The sequence below is a fragment of the Triturus cristatus genome, chromosome 7 (genome assembly GCF_964204655.1).
Source record: "Triturus cristatus chromosome 7, aTriCri1.1, whole genome shotgun sequence".
NCBI lineage: Eukaryota > Metazoa > Chordata > Amphibia > Caudata > Salamandridae > Triturus > Triturus cristatus.
In genome coordinates this window covers 419,026,709-419,051,771 of record NC_140590.1, presented here as the reverse complement: position 1 = coordinate 419,051,771, position 25,063 = coordinate 419,026,709, and the positions used below count along the sequence as shown (strand labels likewise).

The window sequence follows — 25,063 nt, the reverse complement described above, 5'->3', positions numbered from 1 at the left end:
TTGCATGACCACTCTGGCTGGTAAAGCTTGGTTGGGTTGAAACTGTAGAATCATAGCCTGAATATTGCGAATTCTGGCTACATTGGGATAAGCTAGAGCTTTGACTGTGTCTAGACTGACTCAGAAGTAATACTGCATCTGTGACGGATGCAGGTGAGATTTTTGAGCATTGATGGTGAAGCCCAGTTGATGAAGTAGATCTATTGTGATCTGTGTGTGTGTTGTATGCAGCTCTTATGAGAGATCGATATGTGAAGATGTGAATTTGTTGTATTTTGAGATGAGCAGCGACTACCGTCAGACATTTGGTAAAAACTCTGGGCGCTGTAGTCACTCCGAAGGGAAGCACCTCGAATTGGTAATGCTTGCCCGCTATCACAAATCTGAGCTATTTGCGATGAGCCGTGAATTGGAACGTGAAAATACGTGTCTTTTAAATCTAGGGTAGACATAGTCTTCTCTTTGTAAAAATGGCAGTACCTTTTTAAGTGCTACCATGTGAAAGTGCTCTGGCAGTATATAACGATTTAGCTACCGGAGATCCAAAATAGGTCTTAGGGAACTGTCCTTTTTGGGGATGAGAAAGTATAGAGAGTAAACCCCAGAGCCGTGGTACTGTATTGGAACCAATTCTATTGCCCCTTTCAGTAAGAGGGACTGAATCTCTTGTTTCAGCAAGAGTATGTGTTCTGGAGACAACTTGTGAGATCGAGGTGGAATGTTTAGTGGATTGCTGGTAAGCTCCAGGCAATAACTATGTTGGATAATTCCAAGCGCTCATTTGTCTGATGTTATAGAGTGCCAAACAAGGAGAAATTCTTCACCCAAAAGGTGTGGTGTAATCGTGGGGGAAGTGTGGGTAAGTCACTGTTTGTTGGGGGAAGGGGAGTTACAGGGTGTGTTGCCCTTACCCCTACCTTTGAAGTTGTTGCCTCTATAACCTCCTTGAAAAAAAACCTCTGGAGGGAGAGGACTGGTTGTTACCACTGTAAGTGGAGGTATTTTGGTCTGGGGATGGTGTTTTTGAACCTCCTCTGTAAAATGAGATTTGAAAGGAGCCTCTGCTGGAGGTAGACTGGAGTGCTCCTATAGATTTAGCTACCTTTGTGTCCTTCATTTTCTCCAATGCCTGGTTGACGTTAGGACCAAATAGGTGTTCCTTATCAAAGGGTGTTCTAAGGATTGATTGTTGGACTTCTGGTTTAAACCCTGAAATCCTTAACCAAGCATGTCTCCTGATCCAAATGCTGGTGTTAATCTCTCTACTGCGGTGTCTGCAGCATCTAGAGCACAGCGTATAGCGGAATTAGAAATTAGCTAATCCTCATTTATTAAGTCTTAAGATATTGGAGCAAGTGCTCGATTTTGTCCCAGTGTGCCCTGTCATACCTGGCTAAGAGGCCCTGCGTATTTGCAATGCACCATTGATTTGTCGCATGAGAAGTTATGCACGTGCCAGAAGCATCAATTAATTTTGACTCTTTACCTGGCGGAAGAGCATCTCCTGATGTTTGAGAATTCGCCCACTTAGGAGTTACTAGTAGGGAATCTAATAGTAACTGTCCCTTTATAAATATAGGATCTGTAGGAGAGGCCTTATATTTTTTGTCCACCCTAGAGTAAGGATGCGTGCTCAGACCGGGTCTTTGAAAATCTCATCAGCATGTCACATCATGCTTTAAAGCATGGGAAGTGTCTGTGATGACCTGTGTGTAGAAGCTAAAGCGTCAAACAAAAGATCTTCTTATAGTGATTCTTTGTGCAGTTCAACCCCATGGTAATGTGCAGCCCTGGCAATGAGTTCTTGGTGTGATGCATTGTCGTCTGGAGGAGATGGTTTGGCTGGGTAAAGTTCTGGATCAGTATCACCTGGGGGATCAATTGTGTAATCTGTCCACGGATCTATAGGGAGATTCATCCCCCCATCATCTGTATCGTCACTGAGGTGTAATATGCAAAGGATTCTGAGGTGGAGGCGGAGGTGCTGGAGGAGGTGATGGAAGATGAAAAGGACTTGTAGATACAAATGTTTTCTTCAAGGGGATCTTGTCAGAAATATCCTCATCTTGAAGCTTGCGTTTTTGAAGTGGTTTTGTGTAAATCTGACCAGTCTGTGGGTTAATGTGTAGCCTCTTCTGCTTTGGATCTATCGGAATAGTGTCCAGTTTCAGATCCAAAGAGGTCTCTTTGTGTTTCGGTACCGGTGTTTTCGGTACTGATGGAAGATGGCCTTGCGGCGTGGAAGATTTCGGCTCCGAAGGATGCCTGGGTTTGGGCACAGAGGATTGTGGCTCCAAGCCTGACTTCTGCTTGGAACTGTAGGGTTTCGGCTCAGAGGAAGAATTTTGGCAACTCAGTACGGAGCCGGAAGGCTTGACTGGCAGTTTTGGAGCCGGGCCTGAGGGCGGGGCATTGGAAGCATCATCTCGGTGCCAACCTTGGCCAGAAGGCGGAGGTGGTGCAGAAGCCTTGTTTTTTTTGGGTGTTTGAGGGGGTAAGGGGCCTACGGTACTCACGCCACCTTGTCCCAGAGGCAGTTCTTCGGAGTCGCGGTCCATCTCGAGCTCCGAGTTAGAGTCTTGTTTGGAGAAGGCTTCCTCCTCTTCTGCTGGTGATGCCTCAATGTCTTCTTGGCCGAAGTCTTCACCGAAGATGTACGGTGTGTCTTCGATACTTTGACACTGCATGTCTCGACGTCGAGCCTGACGGTCGCGGAGGGTCCTTTTTGACTGGAACGATTTGCAAGCGTCACAGTTTTTTTCTTTGTGCTCAGGAGATAAGCACAAGTTGCACACTTTGTGCGAGTCGGTGTGTGGATTCTTCAGGTGGCACTGAGGACAGAATTTAAACGGAGTTCGAGCCATCGACGGAGAGCTAACCGGGCACGGTTAGGCTTTGAAAGCCATCCACGAACCTTTCCGATGGAAGGTCGATTCTAATGTCAAAACGATACGCAGAGAAGTGGAAACGTGTACGGAAACAATACCGTCGAGGGTAGAAAGGATTGAGGGTCGAGGCTAACCCAAGGAACGGTTTAGAACCAGAGAGCAGCAATACACGTCCGAACCAGATGGCGGAAAAAAACAATCTAACAATGGAGTCAATGTCCATGCGCACTATCACCAAAATGAGGAGTCACCTTACCTTGTGACTAGGAAAGACTTCTGCAAAGAAAAACAACTTGCAAACATCCGGACCCAACATTAGATGGCAGGAGAAAGCAAAGCATGTGTATCTACAGCACACATATCTCGCACATGCTATTTTATAACAAGAGGGCAGTGTTCTGGGTTTGACCATGTGGACTAAAAATCTGAAATTATGCTGGACCCAGGCACTGGCAGTGCACCAGAAATACATCAGGGGATAATAGGTCATACCGAAGTCTTTTGCTAATTTAAGTTTATAAGCTGGTGGATCTGCTTTCAGTTGGGATGAGACTTGAAACTGTAAGAGGATGCTATTAAAAATATGTATGAATGTATCTGGATGGAAATCTCTTTGAGAACACACACCTCCGTTTAGGCTGGGTTGTTAAAAAAAACCTCTACATTTGACATTAAGCTCTACAGTATGGAGATGTTAAGATTATCTATGATATGACAATTTGTCAGAGTGGAAAAACTACATGTAACAATTTTTCAGAGAAGTAATTACATTTTGTGGATGGTGTTGTAATCAAAACCTATTAAACATGATTTAAATTTATCGCCATTGTTTAACCAAACACATTTCAGACAATGTAATTGTTATACGAGTTTATGGAAAATAAAAATGTTTTCACCTTTAGGAAGCCTTTTAACATTAACACTTTAAAGTCACCATCATTGCTATGACAACATATCGTTCATGACTGAACTCTTGGTGATGGCACAGTATGTGTCCTACGATGACGTAGGAGATTTGAGCTGCAAGTGAAAGATTTCTCACATGCTGGACACTTGTATGGACGTTCACCATTATGAGTCCGCTGATGAACAATCAAACTGGATACCTGGATGAAACATCTCTCACAAAAGGAACACTTATATGGTCTTTCCCCTGTGTGGATCCTCTTGTGTTCTACTAAACTAGACTTCGCCCAAAAGCATTTTTTACATTCACTGCACTGGTATCTTCTTTCTCTACAATTATGTAATGTAGTAACTCCAGATTTTTTACTCAAATTATTTCCACAATGCACAATATTTTGCTGCGTAGCCTCTCTCAGAGATATTTGGTAAGGCAAAACCATTGATTGGTCTAGTGCCATTTTACCACAGTTATTATGTGCATTTGAAATCCTGTGTGCATGGTCCTTCACGTGACAAATTGGATTCATTAGTTTTTGGATGCCACAATCAGCAGATTTGCTTTGCACATGCCATATTTTCTCTGGATCCTTTTTGCTAAGGTTTAGCCCCTTGTGAATAAATCCCATATTGTGCTCCTGAAGGAGAGTTGCCTTGGCTTTTGTGGATGCTCTCATTAGTTCAAGAAATCCATCCTCTTCAATAATACTGTTCCCAGGAAAATCTTTTGCTGAAAAGAGAAAAGAATCAAGTCATCCATATTTCAAAAAACAAGTAGGGAAATATAACATATGTACACATAAATGTAGAAAGCATTGAGGAAAAAAAGATCACAAAATCATAATGCAGTCCACATACAATGTTTTTATTATTTATAAAGTTATTCAAAGAATTGATAGGACAACGTGTTTGACACCAATTTTTAAGGACTATATAACTGGCTAATAAATATGTCCTTATTATTCTCCTTTTAATCTTTGCATGTTACACATATAGGAGAAGTTTTTTTATGCAGATTACTTTAGGATTTTTCAAAGTGCTTACTTATCTAAACTCACAATGAATTCATGTTCAGGTGATAGTTTAATCATAGTTATTCAAGAGTTGACAATGTAACACTAAAAAACTAGCCTTCCAATCCTCCCTCTTCTACTCTTCCCCTACTCGTGCTTCAAGAGCTTTTAAGGGACAACTATAAAAACATAAGTAGGAGAAGCTGCCCTGTTAGTTGCATTTGTAGATCTTTGTCTTTATGAAATATATTTGATTGACCACAGGGGATTCCAACTGATATTAAAGCCATTTTTCCTCGAATGGAAATTAACTTCAACACAGCTAATTTCATGGGGATTCCAATTCTTTGTGAGTTATGCATGTGCCATTTTAGCTATTCATTTTTTGTAGTCTAGGTGTGTCATCAAATCCACACACAGTACCACTATGAAAGAATAATAGCATGGTGAACAAATATGTTAAGGCTAAGGCTAATCCTTTAAGGACAGTACTGTAATACCTTCATATTTTCATCACAGAAGAAATTTACATGAAGACAAATCAAATTTTATTGTATAAAACTAAGATTTCTTAGTTCTTCCAGATATTTTAGCACCTGCACATTTCTTAGCTCTACCAATTATCCACAGATCTTAGAAATGTTGGAAATTACCAGAATATGTTTTAGCTTTATCTGAAGTTTGAAGAACAGTGTCAAAACAAAGTGCATAGTTACGTATAAAATCAAGCAAAGGAGGGCTTGAGAACAGGTTTGTGAAAGTGCAGAAACCCTGCCATCTGTACACAAAAGGGCTGAAGAGAACCGTGCAGCACGCATTACAGCTGAAGAGAACTGCTCATGAGAGGGGAAAAAAGACCCTTGATATTTCAATTAGCGTGTTTTCTAAACATTCAAAAATGTTGAAACTAAATACAGTGAGTATGGTCTGATGCACTTAGCCCATATTTTTGGCATTAGTCTAATAAGAATTGTCATGGTTATTTCATTCTCCTAAGATTTTACTTTTCTGTTCTGTATAAAAAAAGAAAACATTTCCAGAGATTAACTTATGTTATTTAAAGTATTTCGGCCGATTTTAGTAATGTGATCTACCCGGACAGTCTTCTTCACTAAATTCATTATCAATGCAATTGCCACTTTCAAATTTCGAGCACCAGCACCCTGGCCAACTTTGATACCACTAATAATATCATTTGTGCTCGCCTTCACTGGTTTAAACTTCAAGTAGCTTCAAGTAACCAAAGATCAAGGAAAACCAAACTGGGAGTAAACTGGGTCTTAAAAGTGAAGGAAGAACTACTGGTAGCTGAAAAGCTGCAACAGTCAAATGGTGAACCATTTAAAGGAACAACGTCTAACAACACTTAAAAAAAGGAAATGTTTAATTAGAAGTTTGGTGCCTTCTGTGGCAAATAAATACATATTTGCTCAACTCTCCAGTTACCATCTGTTTAACATTTAAGACCTCCACATTTCAGCCATTTGGTCTTCCAACGCAAGGTCTAAAACATTCAATCACAATACCTGTGAATTTCAGTACCTAGCACTAAAAGAGGAAACTTCCCAGCTGCACACATCCACATTATCAATTTTGTCAATAAACAACACTTTAGTCAAAAGAAAAATTCCTGTTCACAGAATATTAACAGTACATCACAGTAAATTAAGTAGGAAATAAATTAGGATCACCTTCCATGGGTAACCAAAGATCATGACATTACCATTGTAATAATTTTCTCTTCACTTGCCAGGAACATAACATGACCCAGTTTCCCCCATCCCAATCCTTCACAATCACATAAGATTTGGAAGTGCTATTTATCAACTCTTCTTTGGATATCAATCATTGTTCGTTACTGCTCACAGGTGAGCTGTTAAGAAAAGCGTCCCTGCATGGGTTCTACGATGTCGAATGAGATTGGAGCTGCAAGTGAAAGACTTCTCACACTCCGGACACTTGTAGGGACGTTCTCCATTATGAGTCCGCTGATGAACGATTAGGCTAGAGTCCTGAGTAAAACATCTTTCACACTCAGAACACTTGTATGGCTTTTCCCCAGTGTGAATCCGCCAATGTTTAAGAAGGGAGTATTTGTTCTTGAAGAACTTTGTACACTCATTGCACTGATAGTCTCTCCCACCCAAATGAATTTTCCGATGCATAAGTTTGGATTCGTCATCAAAACTATTCGTACAGTCTGCACACTTATCTGCTCGGTGTGTCCTTCGATATATAGGCCAATTAGACTGGATCCTACCTTTGTTCATACACACTTTGTGGACCAGAGGATTGTCCTGTAAATGTGTTTTGAGTTGAATACTGGGTTCAATCCACTCAGGTAATTTCTTTTCACAATCAGAAAATTTGTATTGTCCAGCTTCTGTATTTTCTATTTCTCTTTTGATGCTGATTTGCCCTTTGATTTGGTAGCCCATGTCATGGTTTTGGGGAGGACAGGATACTAGGAGTTCATCTTCTTCAACAATTCTGTTGGCTGACCAAAGGCCTGCTGGAGAAAACGAAAATCCAGTCACATGGATTTCAAAAACTGGATTAAGGAATTAAAAAATAAATACAATGTTGATTGCAAGTTTAAGAAATTATACTGAAAGAAAGAAACATGGGGACATTTCCTTCACGTGTAAGGGCAAACCTGACAGATTTATTTCAGGTAGTGAAACTGGAGACTGCTTTGCAAACAATTAAATGTTGAAAGTATGTCAGCGGGCTCCAAAGGAAAGGACAATTGAGCAACAGTGGAGAGCACAATCGAGTGCACGATCTTACTTGAACACTGCTTCCCACTAAATAATCTTATGTAAATATAAAATCAAATTAAAATGGCACCAAGTGACACTCCTAAAATATCATCAACCCTATTAAGGTGAATTAATTAAAGAGAATACTGACCATATGCTCTTCAAAGGAAGACAAATCGCCTTTCTAAAGAGTAAACACACAAAACTACAACAAACAGCTAAATAAAAACAGAAAGTCCACCAATCTTAAGTATTCTAGAGATGTCATTCACCTCTCAAAACATTCCCCCAAAATCTACTTTAACACTTTAGAAATGTTCTATTTTCTCTTAAATGTAGGGTGTAGGTCTTAACCAATTCGAACAAAAACATTTCAATAATATTCTTTCGTTGCACAATTGTAAGTTTTCCTTTTTAGACCTAATAATATAGTGTAGGAATTACAAAAGTGCCTGAAAATGATACTTGTGACAGTGGTACTTTCCATCTCTAAGCACAGAGTAGTTGTTTACCAAAAAAAGTCAGTGAAATTAGGGGTTAAAAATAAACAAGCTAGCATTCATAATGAAACTCATCCCGTTTAAATTCCAGAAATGTACCAGGCTGTCACTGCAAAGTAAAGAATTAAACAAACAGTGCAATTGAACATTACACATGTAAACATTATTTGCTAAGACAAGCAGCCAATGCCATATCCAGCACTACTATTCTGAAGTAGTCTTTATCAAGATCACTGGCAAGTATCACTCATGGAATAGCTGATTGATATGGCACACTATGTGTTCTCTACTGACGAAGGAGATTTGAGCTGCAAGTGAAACACTTGTTTGGCACTCTCCCTTATGAGTTTGCATTTGGACTATCAGACTTGACACTTGAATGAAACATTTCTCGCACTCTGTACACTTGTAATTTCTGTTGCCAGTGTGGATCCGTTTATGTTTTACCAGGCAAGATTTGTCCCGGAAAGTCTTTTTGTTTTATCAACTCTTTTTATTGAAAGCAAGGCATGACAATCAAGACAAATACAGTATTAACATATAATAGCAACATAATTATGGTACAGGGTTTACACATGGAAGAGAGGCAATAAGGCAACAACCAAAGAGTCACAGTTCGAGCATATTAAGGTCTCGTGTTACCATTGCACCTCTAACCCGCGGGGGCTCACATATACCACCCCTGAAAGTATTCCAGTTATTCCATATCAGAGTCTACTTGGCAGGTCACCCCCTAGCTACATATATGGTTCTTTCTGTAGCCATACACCAGTCCATATCTGTACTTCAATCCCCAATGGTTGGCGGAGTGAGGGCCCTCCACAGTCTCGCAATGTTGCGCTTTGCCACCATCAATCATATTCGCTCTCTGGAGTTGAGGTCAGTAGGGCCCCATGCATTTAGGATAACTAGCTTAATGTTGCCATAAATCTTCTGTCCCAACACCTCCTCGATGAGGCCTGTCGTGGAAAGTATTGGTGCACTCGTTGCACTGGTAAGGTCTATCCCCCAAGTGACTCCTCTGGTGAAAGAAGTTTGTACTTTTTAATAAAGCATTTCTCACATTCTGTACACCAGTGGAGCAGTTCTGCTCTACAGGGTGTCTGGGAGGTGTGATAGCTGGGCTGATTAGTGGTCATTCCGTCACATCTGCTATGCCTATGTGAGCTCTGTATTATATCTGCTTCTATTTCAAATATAGGGGCAATCCATGTATTTAGTGACTTTATACAGTCTGAAGAATTATAACTGTGTTCTGACTTCTTTAGATCCTTTTTAATGCTACTTCGTTCGCTGTCAATACATTTGCTGTTGAACCACTGGAGAACGGTCTCCTTGCTTTTCTCTGTAATGTTCTGTGTAGTTCAAGACTTTCCCCATCTTCAACATTTCTGTTCACCAGCGCACGGATTGCTGGAGAACATAAGAATCCAGTCATATGTATTTCAAAAATGGAAAACACTGAGAGAAAGAACACTGCACTTAGTATTTGGAAAAAGCACAAGAAAATCATGGGAATCGTTTTCTTGTGAATTCATAGTGAGAAAATAAGTTGATTGCTTGACTTTGAGAACACATTTTTTAAAATAATTTAGGTCAATAAAATACATAAATATATCCATAGAAAAATTAAGATGAAGACAAAGTTGATCAAATGTTAATGCTAGACACAACAGAATATTTCAAAAGACAGTAAATTCTACTCCTAACCCTATGTTTCTCCCCTGTCATAATGTATGAAAGGTGGAATTAAGATGAGAATGAGACAAAAAGATAATATTTTGATGACTGTGTAAGAGACTGTAAGATTGTTCAAGTAGCAAGAGTGGCACGGAGTTTAACCCCTTTGTTGCTACGCCTCCTCACCTCCCTCCCCCCAGTGCGAAGCCTTTTTTTTTTTTTTAGCTATTTGGGGTAGTTTGCTCTTAGGCCTCTGTAACTTTTTGACCACATAAGGTATCCACGCCAAATTTGCGTCCTTTTCTTCCAACATCATGGGGATTCTAAAGGTACCCAGGGTTTGTGGATTACCCTGGAGAGGACCCAGAAATTTGTCAAAATAGAGCTAAATTTTTTTTAAATGGGAAAGATGAAAGTGTCTGTTTTTTCCCTGCAAATGGTATCAAACAAGGGGTTGTGGTGCTTAAATCCCCATCTTCTCAGGTTTCAGAGACAAGCAGACTTTTGTCAGAAAACCACATTTTTTTATACCGTTTTGGCATTTTTCTGGGATGTAGACTATTTTTTGTGCTTTCAACCTCCTTCCAGTTAAGGGTAGAAATGGGTATGAAAGCAATAATGGATCCTAGAAAGCTATACATTTTGGAAAAGTAGACAAAATTGTGAATTCAGCAGGGGGTCATTTGTGAAGATCCATCAAGGTTTCTTTATAGAAACTAACTATTGAATATAGGAAAAATTGAAAATTAGTGGGAAAAAAACATCCATTTGTGTCAAAGTTTTCACCTTTAACTTCTTATAATTATGACAGCTGTTTGAAAGCAATATACCGCTGCATCCGCTGGACCTTCCTGTTTGTGGGGATATATGACTTCTTTTTTACACATTGTCTTTCATTTGGAAGGCAGAAATGCACCTTAAGTCAATAGGTAGTAACAGTTGCTCTACAATTCTGTGTTACCCTGAGTCTCCCAGTAAAAATGTTACCTCACTTGTGTGGGTAGGCCTAGTGCCCGCGACAGGAAACGGCTCAAAACGCAACGTGGACACACTATTTTTACAGTGGAAACTGACCCTTTTTTTTGCAAAGTGCCCACCAGGTTCTATTACCCAGAATCCCTTGCAAACTTAAAAATATGTTTAAAAAAACAAAACACATTTTTCTCACATTTCTGTGGTGGAAAGTTCTGGAATCTGCGTGGATCCACAAAATCCCACCAACAGCGCGTTCCCCAAAGTCTTCTGAGAAAAATGGCACCCCACTTGTGTGGGTAGGCCTACTGCCCGTGACAGGAAACGGCCCAAAATGCAACCTGTACACACCATATTTTCACAGTGAAAACGGACCCTGTTTTTGCAAAGTACCTAGCTGTAGATTTTGAACCCTAGCTCTGCTGGCACCTAGGGAAACCTAGTAAACCAATAAATTTTTCATAACGAGACACCCAGGAGAATCCAGGATGGGGTGACTTGTGCGGCTCTCACCAGGTTCTGTTACCCACAATCCCTTGCAAATCTCAAAATTTGTCCCAAAAAAAACACATTTTCCTCACATTTCTGTGGTCGAAAATTCAGAAATCTGCGTGGATCCACAAAATTCCACTCACCCCGCATTCCCCAAAGTCTTCCGAGAAAAATGGTATCTCGCTTGTGTGGATGGGTCAACTACCCGCAACAGGCAAGGGTATAAAACCTATTAAGGTGACATCAAAATTACCTATCACAAAACAACCTGGTTTTGCAAGGGGGGGTCCGATGAGTTTTTGGCCCCGGGCTCGGCAGCCATATAGGGAAACCTACCAAACCCACACATTTCTAAAAACTAGACACCCAGGTGAGTCCATCAGGGTATGGCTTACGTGGGTTCCCCAACATTTGTATACCCAGAATCCCCTGCAAACCTCAAATTTTGTTGAATTCTTTTTATTTTCTCACATTCCTGTGTGGGGAAGTTGTAGGATAACCGGGCTGACACAAATTTCCTACTACCCAGTGTTCCCCCAGGTCTCCCAATAAAAATGGTACCTCACTTCTGTGGGTAGGCATAGTGGCTGCAACAGGAAATGGCCCAAATCGTACTGTGGAGACTTCTAAATTACCTATAAAAAACTACCTGGTTTTGGGGGGGTTGCACCTGGTTCTTTGGCCCCAGGCTCGCCGCTATCTAGGGAAATCTACCAAACCCACACATTTTAAAAACTAGACACCCTGGGGAGTCCAATGAGGTATGGCTTGCGTGGATCCCCCAACGTTTCCCTACCCGGACTCCCCTGCAAACCTCAAATTTAGCTGAAAAAACCCACATTTTCCACATATTTTTGTGTGGAATCGCCGTGTCGGCGGAAATGTCCTACCTCACAGCGTTTTTAGTGTCCCGAGTAAAATGATACCTCACTTGTGTTTGTGTCCAATGCAGAATTGGCTAAAAATGTATTTTGAAAAAAAAATTAGCGTTTAGAATTCTCGGTGCTCTACCACCCTTATTCCCTATATTTTGGGCTCTTCCCAGTCACAGGCCCTTGCCACACTCACACAAGTGAGGTATCATTTTACTCAGGAGACTGAGGGGAACGCTGTGGGGTAGGACATTTGTGAAGGCACAGTGATTCCACCGAAAAATATGTGGAAAGTGTGTGTGTTGCACCTACATTTGAGGTTTGCAGGGCAATCTGGGTAGGAAAACGTTGGGGGATCCAAGCAAGCCATACCTCACTGGACTCCCCCGAGTGTCTAGTTTTCAGAAATGGGTGGGTTTGGTAGTTTCTCAAGATGGCCGCCGAGCCCGGGGCCAAAAGCCCAGGTGACCCCCCTTGCAAAACCAGGTTGTTTTGTGATAGGTAATTTTGAGGTCTCCTAAAAACGTTTTGGGCCCTTACCTGTCGCGGTTACTTGACCCAGCCACGCGAGTGAGGTATCATTTTTATCAGGAGACCTGGGGGAACGCTGGGTGGTAGGAAATTTGTGGCTCCACGTAGATTCCACACAGAAACCTGAGAAAAAAGTGTTTTTCAGTTAAATTTGAGGTTTGCAGGGCATTCTGGGTAGGAAAACGTCGGAGGACCCACGCAAGCCATACCTCCCTGGGTCTCTAGTTGTTAGAAATGTGTGGGTCTGGTAGGTTTATCTAGATGGCTGCCGACCCCGGGACCAAAAACTCAGATGCCCCCTATGTATCCGAAAATGACCTGGTTTTGCAAGGGGGGAGTCACATGAGTTTTTGGTCCCGTTCGGCAGCCATCCAGGGAAACCTACCAAACACACAAATTTCTGAAATTTAGAGACTCGGGGGATTCCAGGAAGGTATTGCTTGCGTGAAACCCCCAACGTTTCTCTACCCAGAATCCACTGCAAACCTCAAATTTCAGTGTGGAAAAGTTCCTTGGAATCTACGTGGATCCACAAATTTCCTACCACCCAGCGTTCCCCCAGGTCTCCCGATAAAAATGATACATCACTCTCGTGGGTGGGTCAAGTACCCACGACAGGCAAGGGCCCAAAACGTATTGAGGAGACATCAAAATTACCTATCACAAAACAACCTGGTTTTGCAAGGGGTTCTCCTGGGTTTTTGGCCCCAGGCTCAGCGGCCATATTGGGAAACTACCAAACCCACACATTTCTGAAAACTAGACACCCGGGGGAGTCCAGCGAGGTATAGCTTGCATGGATCCCCCAACGTTTTCCTACCCAGAATGCCCTGCAAACCGCAAATTTAGGTGCAAAAAAACACATTTTCCACATATTTTTGGGTGGGATTACCATGCCGGCACAATGCCGAAGGGGCCGCTCCCCCCTCCCTAGTGCCTAGTGGGTGGATCCCTTCTTGGGGGTCGCAGGGATCCACTGGGGAGGGGTACCATTGGAAAGGGGAGATTCTCCCCTTTTCACGGGCTGAGATAGCCCCCTCAGCACGTAGAAAGGGAAACTGAAACTACGTTAGCGCAACGTGCGCGCTGTTCGTCATTTCAGGGCAACCGGGGGGGGGGGGGATGGCTCTGGAGCTGAGGAAGCTCTTCCCCAGCTCCCGAGGATCTTGGGGGGGTAAAGGGAATCCCTCTGGCGCCCGCACCAGAGGGATTCCCTGGGTCATGGCGTCGGACATGCGGGAGCCATCTGACGCACAGGGCCACTTATGCGTCGGGTGGCTCCCGCGCGTCCGACGCACCGAAAGGGTTAAACGGCAATTTTACGATGATATCTTTGCATTGGAAGAGTATGAAAAATAGGGGATTGATTCAATAAGGGTACCAGAGGCCAGAATCAATAAACTATTATAAACATATGTTTACCTCTGAACCCATAAATCACAAGTAATATTTGATCATCAGTCCTTTTTATTTGGCTGAGAGAACCAATATCATTTTGCTTTTTTTCACAATTTTCTATATACAGGGTAAACTCTACAACAATAGGCTCCTATTTTTTTGCTATTCACACAAAAATCCTGTACATAATATTTACATTTATTTACACAGACATATACAAAAAACAAATAATATGACTTTATGTAGCTAAGTTGTACACCGTTAGTTTTTTCATAAGAGAAAAGTCCAATATTCTATACCCTTGGGGCCTTAAGCTAATTGTTCCTCAAGATAGTTAGATTTTGCTGGTCCTGAGCAGAGTCAGTAACAAAGTTTGCGATGTTCAGGCAAGGGGTAACCTTATCTTAATTAGGTTCCTTTTATTTAGGGGAGGGAAAAAAAGGAAGTTGTTTCCACTGTCCCTGTTCTGTTGCAAAGAAAGGAACAGAGGACTGTCAGAATAACAACCCAAACATGACGATTTTTCCCCCCCGCTTTTTTAGAAAACTTCAAACGGCTTTTGGAATCCATTTAACAACAACATAAGAAATAACAGCAAAGACACGTACAGGCATCCTCCATCGATTTGGAAAACAGCCTGGTAGGTGCCCACTAATAACGAGGCAATAGAGCATAAACTATTCTAGCTTTGTGCCAAATGAAGCACTAATACAGACACATTTACGTTATTACAGGCCAAGAAAACACCTCCGGTTTGAGCCACATAGGCTAAACAAGAATATAGGTACGTAACTTTGATCATGATTCACCAGATCTAGCATAACTTACACGATCGCACACCCTAAATAAGGTTCACTGTTATTTTTGCAGGAGACCGGCAAGATCACATGTCCATATCACAGCAAAGCAAGCCCTGAAGAAGACCTTTCCACGACTTTGTAGGTCCATATAAAGGTCGAAACGCGTAGGCTATATATAAAAACCAGTCTAGCAGAGATCCTGAAAAAACAGGGACAGTGGAAACAACTTCCTTTTTTTCCCTCCCCTAAATAAAAGGAACCTAATTAAGATAAGGTTACCCCTTGCCTGAACATCGCAAACTTTGTTACTGACTCTGCTCAGGACCAGCAAAATCTAACTATCTTGAGGAACAATTAGCTTAAGGCCCCAAGGGTATAGAATATTGGACTTTTCTCTTATGAAAAAACTAACGGTGTACAACTTAGCTACATAAAGTCATATTATTTGTTTTTTGTATATGTCTGTGTAAATAAATGTAAATATTATGTACAGGATTTTTGTGTGAATAGCAAAAAAATAGGAGCCTATTGTTGTAGAGTTTACCCTGTATATAGAAAATTGTGAAAAAAAGCAAAATGATATTGGTTCTCTCAGCCAAATAAAAAGGACTGATGATCAAATATTACTTGTGATTTATGGGTTCAGAGGTAAACATATGTTTATAATAATCTTTGCATTGGAAGGCACAGAGTACATGATTGGATGGCTTTTTGTTTCAGTTAGGAGGAGTTCAATTAGTGAGTAGCATACTCCTTATATGTCTGTGTATGATAGTATTGTCCATATTTCATCAATGTTGCAAATTTTTGTTCCAGAAAGTTGGAATCTACCTGATGTGCAAACATTATAGCTGTGTCATGATATGGTATTGTATGGTGAAAACATGTTTGGTATTGTTGAAAGCATATGGCAGATGTAGGAGTTAGAAATATTATACTACCCAAACTGTGGAATTTTCTATCTTGCAAGCTTTCTGTGCTGTACCCAATATTAACACCAAGTCACCCTAAATTTCCCTCTAAGTTTAGTTTTTTAACAGACTAACTGATTTTCATACATGTATGATCTTGGAATAGTTAAGGAGAGTATTACGTTGCTAGTTTATTTAATTTTTTATATAGAAGTCCTGCTCCCACTCTGCCAAACCTCACCACCGGCCGTCCCCTAGATTACAAGTTGTCTTGTGGTCTTGCAGGAGGTCCTTTGGGGTTCCCACGGCAGTGGCTATTAAAAAGACACCGCAAAGAGAGCACCAAAGACGTTCCTGCACGGCATGGACTGTGCAGTCCATGCTGTACAGGAAAGTGGTGCATTCAGACAGGAGGGCACACCATGTGCCCCACTGCATGCATCTCATGGTCCTGAAGTAACAGGAAGGGGGGGGTCTGTAGGCCCCCCTTTGTTTTCTCACTGCAGCACTTTTAAAGGTGGGCTCACTATCACGAACGGTTAGGCGGTCAGGAAACTCGTAATATGTTTGGTGGTGCTGCAGAAGCCCCGCCAAGAATATTGCAGCCTCACATCAATGCAACACCACCGAGGGATCACGAATCCCTGGATGTTGCCGCAGCACTTTGACGGTCCAACCATCAAACTCTTAATAGAGCCTGCCTTATTCCTAATAAGGCCCTATATTTATGTGTTTAATTCAATGGCTGCAAACATAACTATCTGTAAGTGCATGTGGTAGGTATGACAGATGTGAAAGACTTGGCAGCCACAACACTCATACCTACCACATATACATAAAAGATACAGGTTACGCTGGGAGACGCTAGGGGGCGTGCGGACAAGTTGGCCGCACTGTAGTGAGGCTCCGTCTGCCCCGAACCAGCAATTTTCCTTAATTTGCCTGCCAATCTTGCGAGCCCCCCCCGGTATGGCGGAAACTCAGCTGAGGCGGCGCGACCGGGTTGTTAAAGTCCCCCATCGTCAGAAGACCAATTTAGGCACCGTGTACGGATCATGGCCGCATGAGGAGAGGGCCCGCTGCCAGACACGTGCACCGAGAACGCATAACTGTGAGGGTCCAGCCTTTGCTGCATGACACCCGAGAGCCACGGGTGTGCCTCCTGACGAAGCGACAGCGACGCTCTGAGGAAATTGCATGGCACCGCAGAGGCCTACTCGCCGAGACGTGATTGGCCGGGCCGAGTGAGGAGAGGGCCCACTGCCGGCCGCCGGGAGCATGCAGCCACATTCGCGAGGGTCTCACCCCTGTTGAAAATCACCCGAGAACCAAGGACACATAATTAGATGGTGAGGAGGCGGCGCTGGGGGACAATTGAATTGAGCGGCAGGCTCTGAGTGCCGTCGTTATGGACTGCCCCGGGGGTGCCGTTAGCAGGGATCACAGCACATGGGGCTGGGGCCCCAGGCTCCACTGACCCAAGTCAGGAGTGGAGGCCCTATCCAGACGCCCAAGGCGAAGTGCGCCCCTACATACATCTGCTGACTCTCGCAGGGGCCGGGAAGAGGAGCCAGCCCCCTCCATCCAGTGGACATGGGCCCATGCCTTGAGCAAGGGCTGCACCGGCGGCGTGTCTGGGGCGTCCGCGGTGATGGTCTGCGCCGGGAAGCTACATTAGGCGCCCAGGTGCAGCACCTGGAGACCCGGATCAAGCCACACCTGCTGTGGCGTCCTGCGCTACCCACTGTGCGACTGCCGACTCACCGCCCGTGCTGCAGATTGCCTCGGGCTTGCCTGACCTCCACCACATACTCCAGGCACATAGGGCCCCGGGCGCCTCCTGGCCAGACCACCCTGATTCCTGGCTTTTGTGGGGTGCAGGGATGCGCGCTCCCCGGCCCTAGGGATAATCAATCGGCGTGAACTGCGGGCCTGCCCCTCCTCCAAAGACTTGGTGCCTGTCAGAGGTAAAGGTTAGGGCACTACATCGCACCAGTGTCTCTCTGGGAAGCTGTGGGTGGACAGCCTCTCAGCGCCCCTTTCTGCGTAAAAGTCCTGAGCCTACATCGCACAGACTGCTGCTGGGCACACCCCACAGGTTGACAGGGTGCCTGGGCAGCCAACGTTCTTCTGCATTACCTACTCTTAACGGTCTGGCTGCCCCGAAGCTCACAGGCACCATGAACTGCCATTGAAAGCCCTCAAAACTCACCAGTGGGCATTGGAGAACAAACCATATTGCCTGCATAAGTTCCTCACTTGAGCCCACCAACTGACTGTGGCAGAGACGCAGTGGCAGCACGGTTGGGCGCCATACCACTCATCGGAACACAAACGAGGGGAAGAGCAGGCCCTAAGTCACCAAGGCCCCGAACCAAAATCCATGCCCCACATAACTCGGGCGCCGCCACTAGGTTCTGCATCAACTGGACAACACAAGGAGTCGCGCGACCAACGCGCCTGGACGCCGAAGTGCACACTGCAAGCACCCCGGAGTAAATATACACTCCCAGGCACGTCGGAGCAGTTTCAAAGTCCATCAGGCACTCAACACAGCCACCGAAGCCACCGGAAAGCGCGGGCGAGACCCAGCACATAGAGAACCAGTTAAACGTTCACCTGTGCCTCTGCTCCTCTGTCACGACCACCACGACCATGGGAAAGCCGGACTGCAAGCAGCCCAAGCTCACATTTGACACTTGCAGAACGCCCAGTGGACAGCCACACGACACGGAGCAAGATGGCGCTAGTCAATCGAATCAAGGCACGGACGAGGTAGATATGAAGACGCTGCTTAACACAATGAAAGCTAGTTTCGCCTCAATAGAAGAGAAAATGTACTCCATGTGCGCTAGAATGGAACAGATTACCCAAAAGATCGAAAAGATGGCAGAATAAAAGAGGCCGAAACGTTAATCTCCACTCTTGAAGATGATCATGCGCAGGCGGCTGGGCAACTTACCGACATCGAGAAGTTGCTAAAGGTGATCGCGGCCAAAAACAAGGACATTGAAGCCCGCTCAAAGCGGAAATTTATCCGTATTACTGGCGTTCCCGAGACAACAAATACAGAACGTCTAGAAGACTACATAGAAAGGCTGCTTGTTACCTGTTTCAGTCAGGAGACCTTTTCAAAAATTCTCATTGTGGAACAAGCGCATCGAACACTGGCTCCGAAGCCCCCACCAGGTGTGCTGCCCCGGCCCATAGTCGCAAGACTACTCAACTATCGCAACAGCGATGCAGCACTGCGTAAAGCGAAGGAGCTGAAAGACGCTATTTTCGAGAACAACGCTCGATCCCTGTATCCCGACTTTACCCTCAATGTCCAGGAGGCGCGGAAGAAATTTGTGCCTATTAAATAGAAGCTACAGCAAGAAGGAGTGGAGTGTGCTATGCTCTATACCACTCATCTCCGACTCACCTACGATGGCAAGCACTATATCTGCAACACACCACAACAGACGGCGGACTTCTTCAAGAAGACAGTGCTGACTGCCAAGAGGGCAGAGCGCTCCCCCTCAAGCGGCAGAGAGGGTCCACCGCATCCTGAAGAGGACTGACGTTAATCGGCGGTCGCTTGCTGACCATCCCTTGCAGGTTTGAATGTGGACACTGTAATCCTCACCGCACGCTTCGAGCAACAGGTGATGTTACATGTTGTCCTTATGTGGCCGCCCAAACTTTTATCATATGAAATATAGTCAGTGAGAACCCTGCAGGAATTTGGACCGCATTACGGTGCAGGAGGCGCTGCCACGCCCCCTGGGACACACGCCTCCGACGGTGCTCCCCTTCCCCCCATTAGTGGGGACAGTATTGTTAGGCTGTTGCCTCTTGTTGTATCATGGGGTAATTTCAAATAGAGGTCACCAGCGACCCTGGGATCCAAACACTACTTGTTCTTCTACCTGTCAGCGCCTATATGTCACTGTACAAAGATACCATCATGTTACTGATGTTTTGTAGATCCGCAGCATTGTTGGCGCATAGAAAACTCAGGGCAGCTGTGCCACCGAATAGGTGGGGTTTCTTGGATGCATTTTGAGGGGTTAAGAGGGTGGAAATTGAGCACGGCAAGTTGGGATCGGCGATGTGGAAGGGATGTTGGGGAACCAGGGTGGGTATTCCCAAACTTACAATGGATAATAGGATATGTGGGAACAGTTCAAACTTCGAAATAGGTACATGTACTTTATACACACAATCACACGGAACACTAGGCAATGGCAGGCGAGGGACAGAACCGCTACGCACATAGGACTCCTAACAACGTCAGGTGATTGGGCGACCATAGAAAAAAGCGACACATCCTGGCATCTCTCGACAGGCACCATGTCAGCATAGCTATGCTGCAGGAAACGCACACCCTCCCTGTCCAGCAGCCCCAGTTTGCTTACAGATGGGCCTTCCATAGATACTTCTCCTCGTACTCAGCCTTTTCGAGCGGCACCGCCATCCTAATTTAAAAAACGGTGCCCTACACAGAGGAGGGCTCTACACTCAACCCACAGGGCAGATTCTGCATAACTTGGGGCAGCTGGCGTCAGCTTCGATCACACTGGTCTGTAGCTACGGGCCCAATATAGACGACGAGGACTACTTCATTACCTTATGGGCGTGCATAGTGAACATAGGCTCGGCTCATCTCATATGGGGGGGACGATTTTAATCTAACACTGCAGCCCACACAGGACCGCTCCCACCCGTTGCTGCATCACTACTCCAAAGCGCAACGCCAACTACAGCAAATACTGGCAGACAACCTTGCTAGTGGATGTTTGGCGCCATCACCACCCCATGCAGTGTGAAGGCACATTCCACTCGGCAGTACATAACAACTGGTCTACGCTGGACATGTGGCCTGTCGCCCCAACCCAGGCTGTGGCGCCTTCAGCCCACAGCGCTCCTCAACTCTGTGTTTCAGACGGAATTGTGGGAAACATTGGAAGAGTTCCTGCGGCTAAACATAGACTCAGTGCCCTCCCTCGCCAAGGTATGGGAAGCGCTAAAGGTCACTGTTAAGGGCCAATGTATGGCCAAAACGGGGGGGCATCCTCAAAGATATCCGCAACACCATTGCTAGTCTGGAACGACAAATCAAGCACACACTCACGCGACGGCTTCACCCTCGCCAAAACTCGCAAACTCCTCACAGAGTATCAAGCGGAGGCGGAAAGGGAATGTCTATTTCGTGATGAATATTACCAGCGATTAAATACGGAGAGGGCGAGCGCCCCGGCAAAGACCATTAGGCCACCAAAGACAGCAAATCATGTGTTAGTGATCAAGGGAGGGTATGGCACACCGAGATACAACGGCCATTATGGGGGTTTTCACCACTCACTATACAACACTATAAACGTCCTGCGCGACACGTCAAGACAACACTTTACAATATTTGCAACAGATAGAACTGGCCTGGCTCAGTAACCGGCACTGGGAATTTTTTGCGGCCGACTTTGAGGAAGAAAAAATTCGGGAGGCCATCATGCAAATAGGGAATGGGAAGGCGCCGGGATCTGACGGCCTAGGAATTGAATTTTATAAAACCTACATAGACACACTGGTTCCATTCCTGAAAACTTTGTATGAGGATGGGGCCCAAGAGGGGACGCTCCCACCCACCATGCAGGAAGCACTGCTGGTCTCGCTTTTAAAACCCGGGAAATACCCAGACTCTCCGGACTCGTATCGGCCTTTATCCCTAATCAACTGCGATGTTAAGATTTTGGCCAAAGTGCTGGCCAATGGACTCACGCTCTTGATGGACCATCTCATCAGGCCAGACCAAGCTTCATACCTGGTCAGTCAACCTCCCATAATTTGCGGACCCTATTCTCCATAATGCATGGTATCGATCAGGAAGGACAGGTGGTGGCGGTCTTTCTAGACGCCACCAAATCGTTCAACTCCCTGGAATGGAGATACCTATTCACCGTCTTAACGCATATGGGATTTCTGCCCAGGTTCCTCCAGTGGATTAAAGTACTCTACCACCGTCCTAGTGCCACATTGCTTCTGAACGGTGAATGCTCCTCAGCCTTTGCCATCGCTAGAGGTACTGCTCTTCGCGATAGCAATGGAGCCGCTGGCTGCCATGCTGTGACAGCACCATAAACAGTATGCGCTAGACTACGCCACCCGGCCAGTCTTAATTTCGCTTTACGTGGATGACATCACGCAATATATGCGTGATCCAGTAGATGGGTTAAACACCATGATCCGCGAAATAATAAAATTTGGGGCCTTCTCAGGCATCACTATAAATTGGGGCAAGTCTAAAGTGTTACCGCTTACAGAGTGTACCACCCCTTTCCCAATGGACTACCCGCTGCAATGGTGTGATGACGAGGTCTGTTACCTGGGCATTAATATAACAAAAGACAAAGACGAACTATTGAGAGCGAACTATGGAGTGGTTCTTAATAAGGTAGAAGATTTGATCACCAGATGGATAGCTCTCCTGCTTTCCCTTGCTGGCCGAGTAGCCCTAATGAAAATGGTCATTATGCCCACATTTTTTATACCTGTTCACAAACATCCCCTTGTTCCCTGGCCGCCACTTCTTTACCAGACTGAAGAGTCCGCTTATCCGCTTGGCCTGGGGTGGAAAACAGCCCCGGATCAAATGGAGTACCCTCACACTGCCATTTGCTCAGGGCGGATTTGAAGTGCCCGATCCTGAACTTTACTATCTCAGCACTCAGGCACACAACGCCGCATACTGGCTCAAGTCCCCACCCTTCATGACTCACCTAGCGGTTGAACAAGGGCTCTTTCCTTCTGTACCTCTCACAGGGTTCCTGCGCGTAGATCATAAAGCGGCTGAGGGACCCCGGTCCACAGTTGCATGTACTAATAATGCATGGCGCGCCACAGCCAAACGGTCCCAAGCTCCCATGTTATATTCCCCGTTACTTCCCCTCCGAGACCAACCCAATCTGCCAGTCACACAAGAAGTCATCTGCAAGCCTATGTTCCTAAAGCTCTGGGTCAATACCTGGGGAGACATGTATCATGAAGGGCAATTCAAAGGCGCTTCAAATACATTCGCTTGCGACAGAACATCAAGGCCGCCACACATGCGTTCCCGGAGGAACCTCCCACACTACTCCCACTGCACCCAACGCTACAGGCCGGGGCGTCACATTCTGTGTCCCGTATATATCGGGCCACCATCGGGCAGGATTGCATAACACCCTGAAAGCAAATCAGGGATGGGAAACAGAATTAGGTCATCCAATTACAGAAGAAGTCTGGGCATACTGTTGCCAACAAACTGAACGTATAACAGCCACCAGCAGATTTAGGATCATACATTTCAAATTTCTCCATCGAATGTACTATAGCCCTGTGAAAATGCACAAACTTCAATTGCGTGATAGTGATAAATGCGACCGCTGTGGATGGGAGGGGGCGAGGTTCCTACACATTGCATGGGAGTGCAGATCCATAGCGCACTTCTGTGCTGGGGTGGCAGCGGCCTTAGGGGACATGGTTGGGGGCAGTTTGAGCTTACACCTGAAATGGGCCTCCTGGGATACCTCCCCGGGTACAGAGGCTACATCAAGCACTTCCTGGCACTGGGCCTCCTTCATGTCAAGCGTAAAATTGCATGCAGATGGGGGGAGGGGCAGGGCACCCAAATTTAAGGATTGGTTAAATGACCTCACTTATTGTCAGGAGCAAAACAATGCATATGCTGAGCTGCTTCCACTCCGCTCACGGCCCCGTGACATCTGGGAACCTCTCACCTCCTACCTGCTGAGAGTGACGCCAGGAGACACTGAAGATAGCGCTGTGAATGCGTAGACTAGCTGTCAGATGGAGTCCGTTAGGTCCCCACTTAGCGGGGTCGCCCTCTAGTACACCTGTTGTGAAATTCTGTACACCTCTCATGCCAATGCCAGATATAATGTATTATGTCCTGCACCTTTAAACTCACATTCTTTGGTTTATGTACTGTAGTGTAAGGCAGGGGGACAGAGAGAGCTTGAAGGTTAATCACCCGCTATGCCGATGTACTGATGATGAGGAACACAGTCATGAGGGGAAGAAGTCATAAAGGGCACTTGTAAATCGGCTCGGACAGAGTACAAATTAGGAACGTAAGGTCCTAGTTAAGGTCCTACTGTAGCTTGACAAAGGGAGAGGGAGGAACCAATTGTAAAACTTTCAATTATCGCATAAAATCTGGAGACAAACAAAGAAGGTTGATCCGGAAACCAACATAAAAACATTCCAATCCAAATCCCCTAGATGCTCAGGCAAGAGATCCTTGTATATGGAAGCCTAAGTTTTTGTGCTCAAATGAAACCGAGATGCAAAAGCACATTGGAATCTGTAACTTGTGCAAAGAAATGCTGTAAAAGCATCTGCTTCAGCTGCCCTTGCAAGCCATCCTTTTCTAATCTTGTGACTTTTCAGCAACATACTTTTGAATAACGGTTACGTTTGTGCTAAACACAAGTGGCACTGTGCTCAATAAAAACAACCACCTCCAATGAGCATCATAACTGCAAAAATGTCCGCGTAGTAATGGAGGTTCTCAGACATGCAGATGCCGGTTCAACCTAAAGTTTAAATTCTATATTGAGCAGGCAAATTGCATGGGCCTTGAAAAATATGTTTGAGGGCCAATCTGTGTGTACGTAGGATGAGTGACTCTCGATACATAGCAATATAGATGGATGTGTTGGAGGGAATCCATTTATTATATAAAAAAAGTTATTTAATTTCAGCAATTCAGCATTAATGACGCATACAGTTTTAGTGGTTGATTAAGTTTGACAGCTGCTTTGCACATCGCAGATTAGACATGGTTGTTGTTTGAAGAGTCTACTCGGCAGCTGCTATGCAAAATGTCTTTAAAAAAAGCACTATGACGCCGCCAGCGCTGCCCGCGTCATATTGCTTTTTACCTGAACTTTAAGCCATGTCTCACCTTGACAAGGCCAATAGATCTCACATAGGCAACACCTATTGGCTTTGCTAGTGCTTGTTAATTACTTGGGTCTTCTTTCATATTTTTCAATGTCGACCAATCTTTATCTGAACTGTGATACTTTTGATTGCAAACCATTCCATTCCTCTTTTAAATATTTTCACTTGTCATTCATGGCATGATGAACAGGCTATTCCTCTGAAGAAATCAGACCTTTTTTGATACCGAAATATTATGATGTGCTGTTCGTATATGTCTCCGTTTACTACCAACGGAGCCATTTCTTCATTGGGTACTCAGTGAATAAGATATTAGAGTTTGAAACCTTGCAGATCTCCAGTCACCTTAGGCCACAACGTTTGGTGAGCAGACTGCTCCCATATCTTTACTTCTG

General features: G+C 44.7%; 1 protein-coding gene across 9 annotated transcripts in view; it reads right to left on the bottom strand.

The window, feature by feature from the left end:
• Positions 1–3,743: 3,743 nt before the first annotated feature.
• The window catches only part of LOC146809840 (zinc finger protein 567-like), a 182,544-nt gene continuing 161,224 nt past the window's right edge, over positions 3,744–25,063 (bottom strand). For 2 of the 9 annotated variants that reach the window (XM_085616703.1, XM_085616705.1), the window contains 2 exons: positions 7,065–7,316; positions 3,744–4,521 (listed from right to left, as the gene is read on the bottom strand). In XM_085616703.1, coding sequence (XP_085472829.1) covers positions 3,848–4,521; positions 7,065–7,316 — 926 coding nt within the window. In that variant the 3' untranslated portion in view covers positions 3,744–3,847. Of the gene's footprint in view, positions 4,522–4,635; positions 7,317–25,063 lie in introns of those variants that run through there. The other 7 variants (XM_085616706.1, XM_085616709.1, XM_085616710.1 and 4 more) reach the window with 4 other exon arrangements.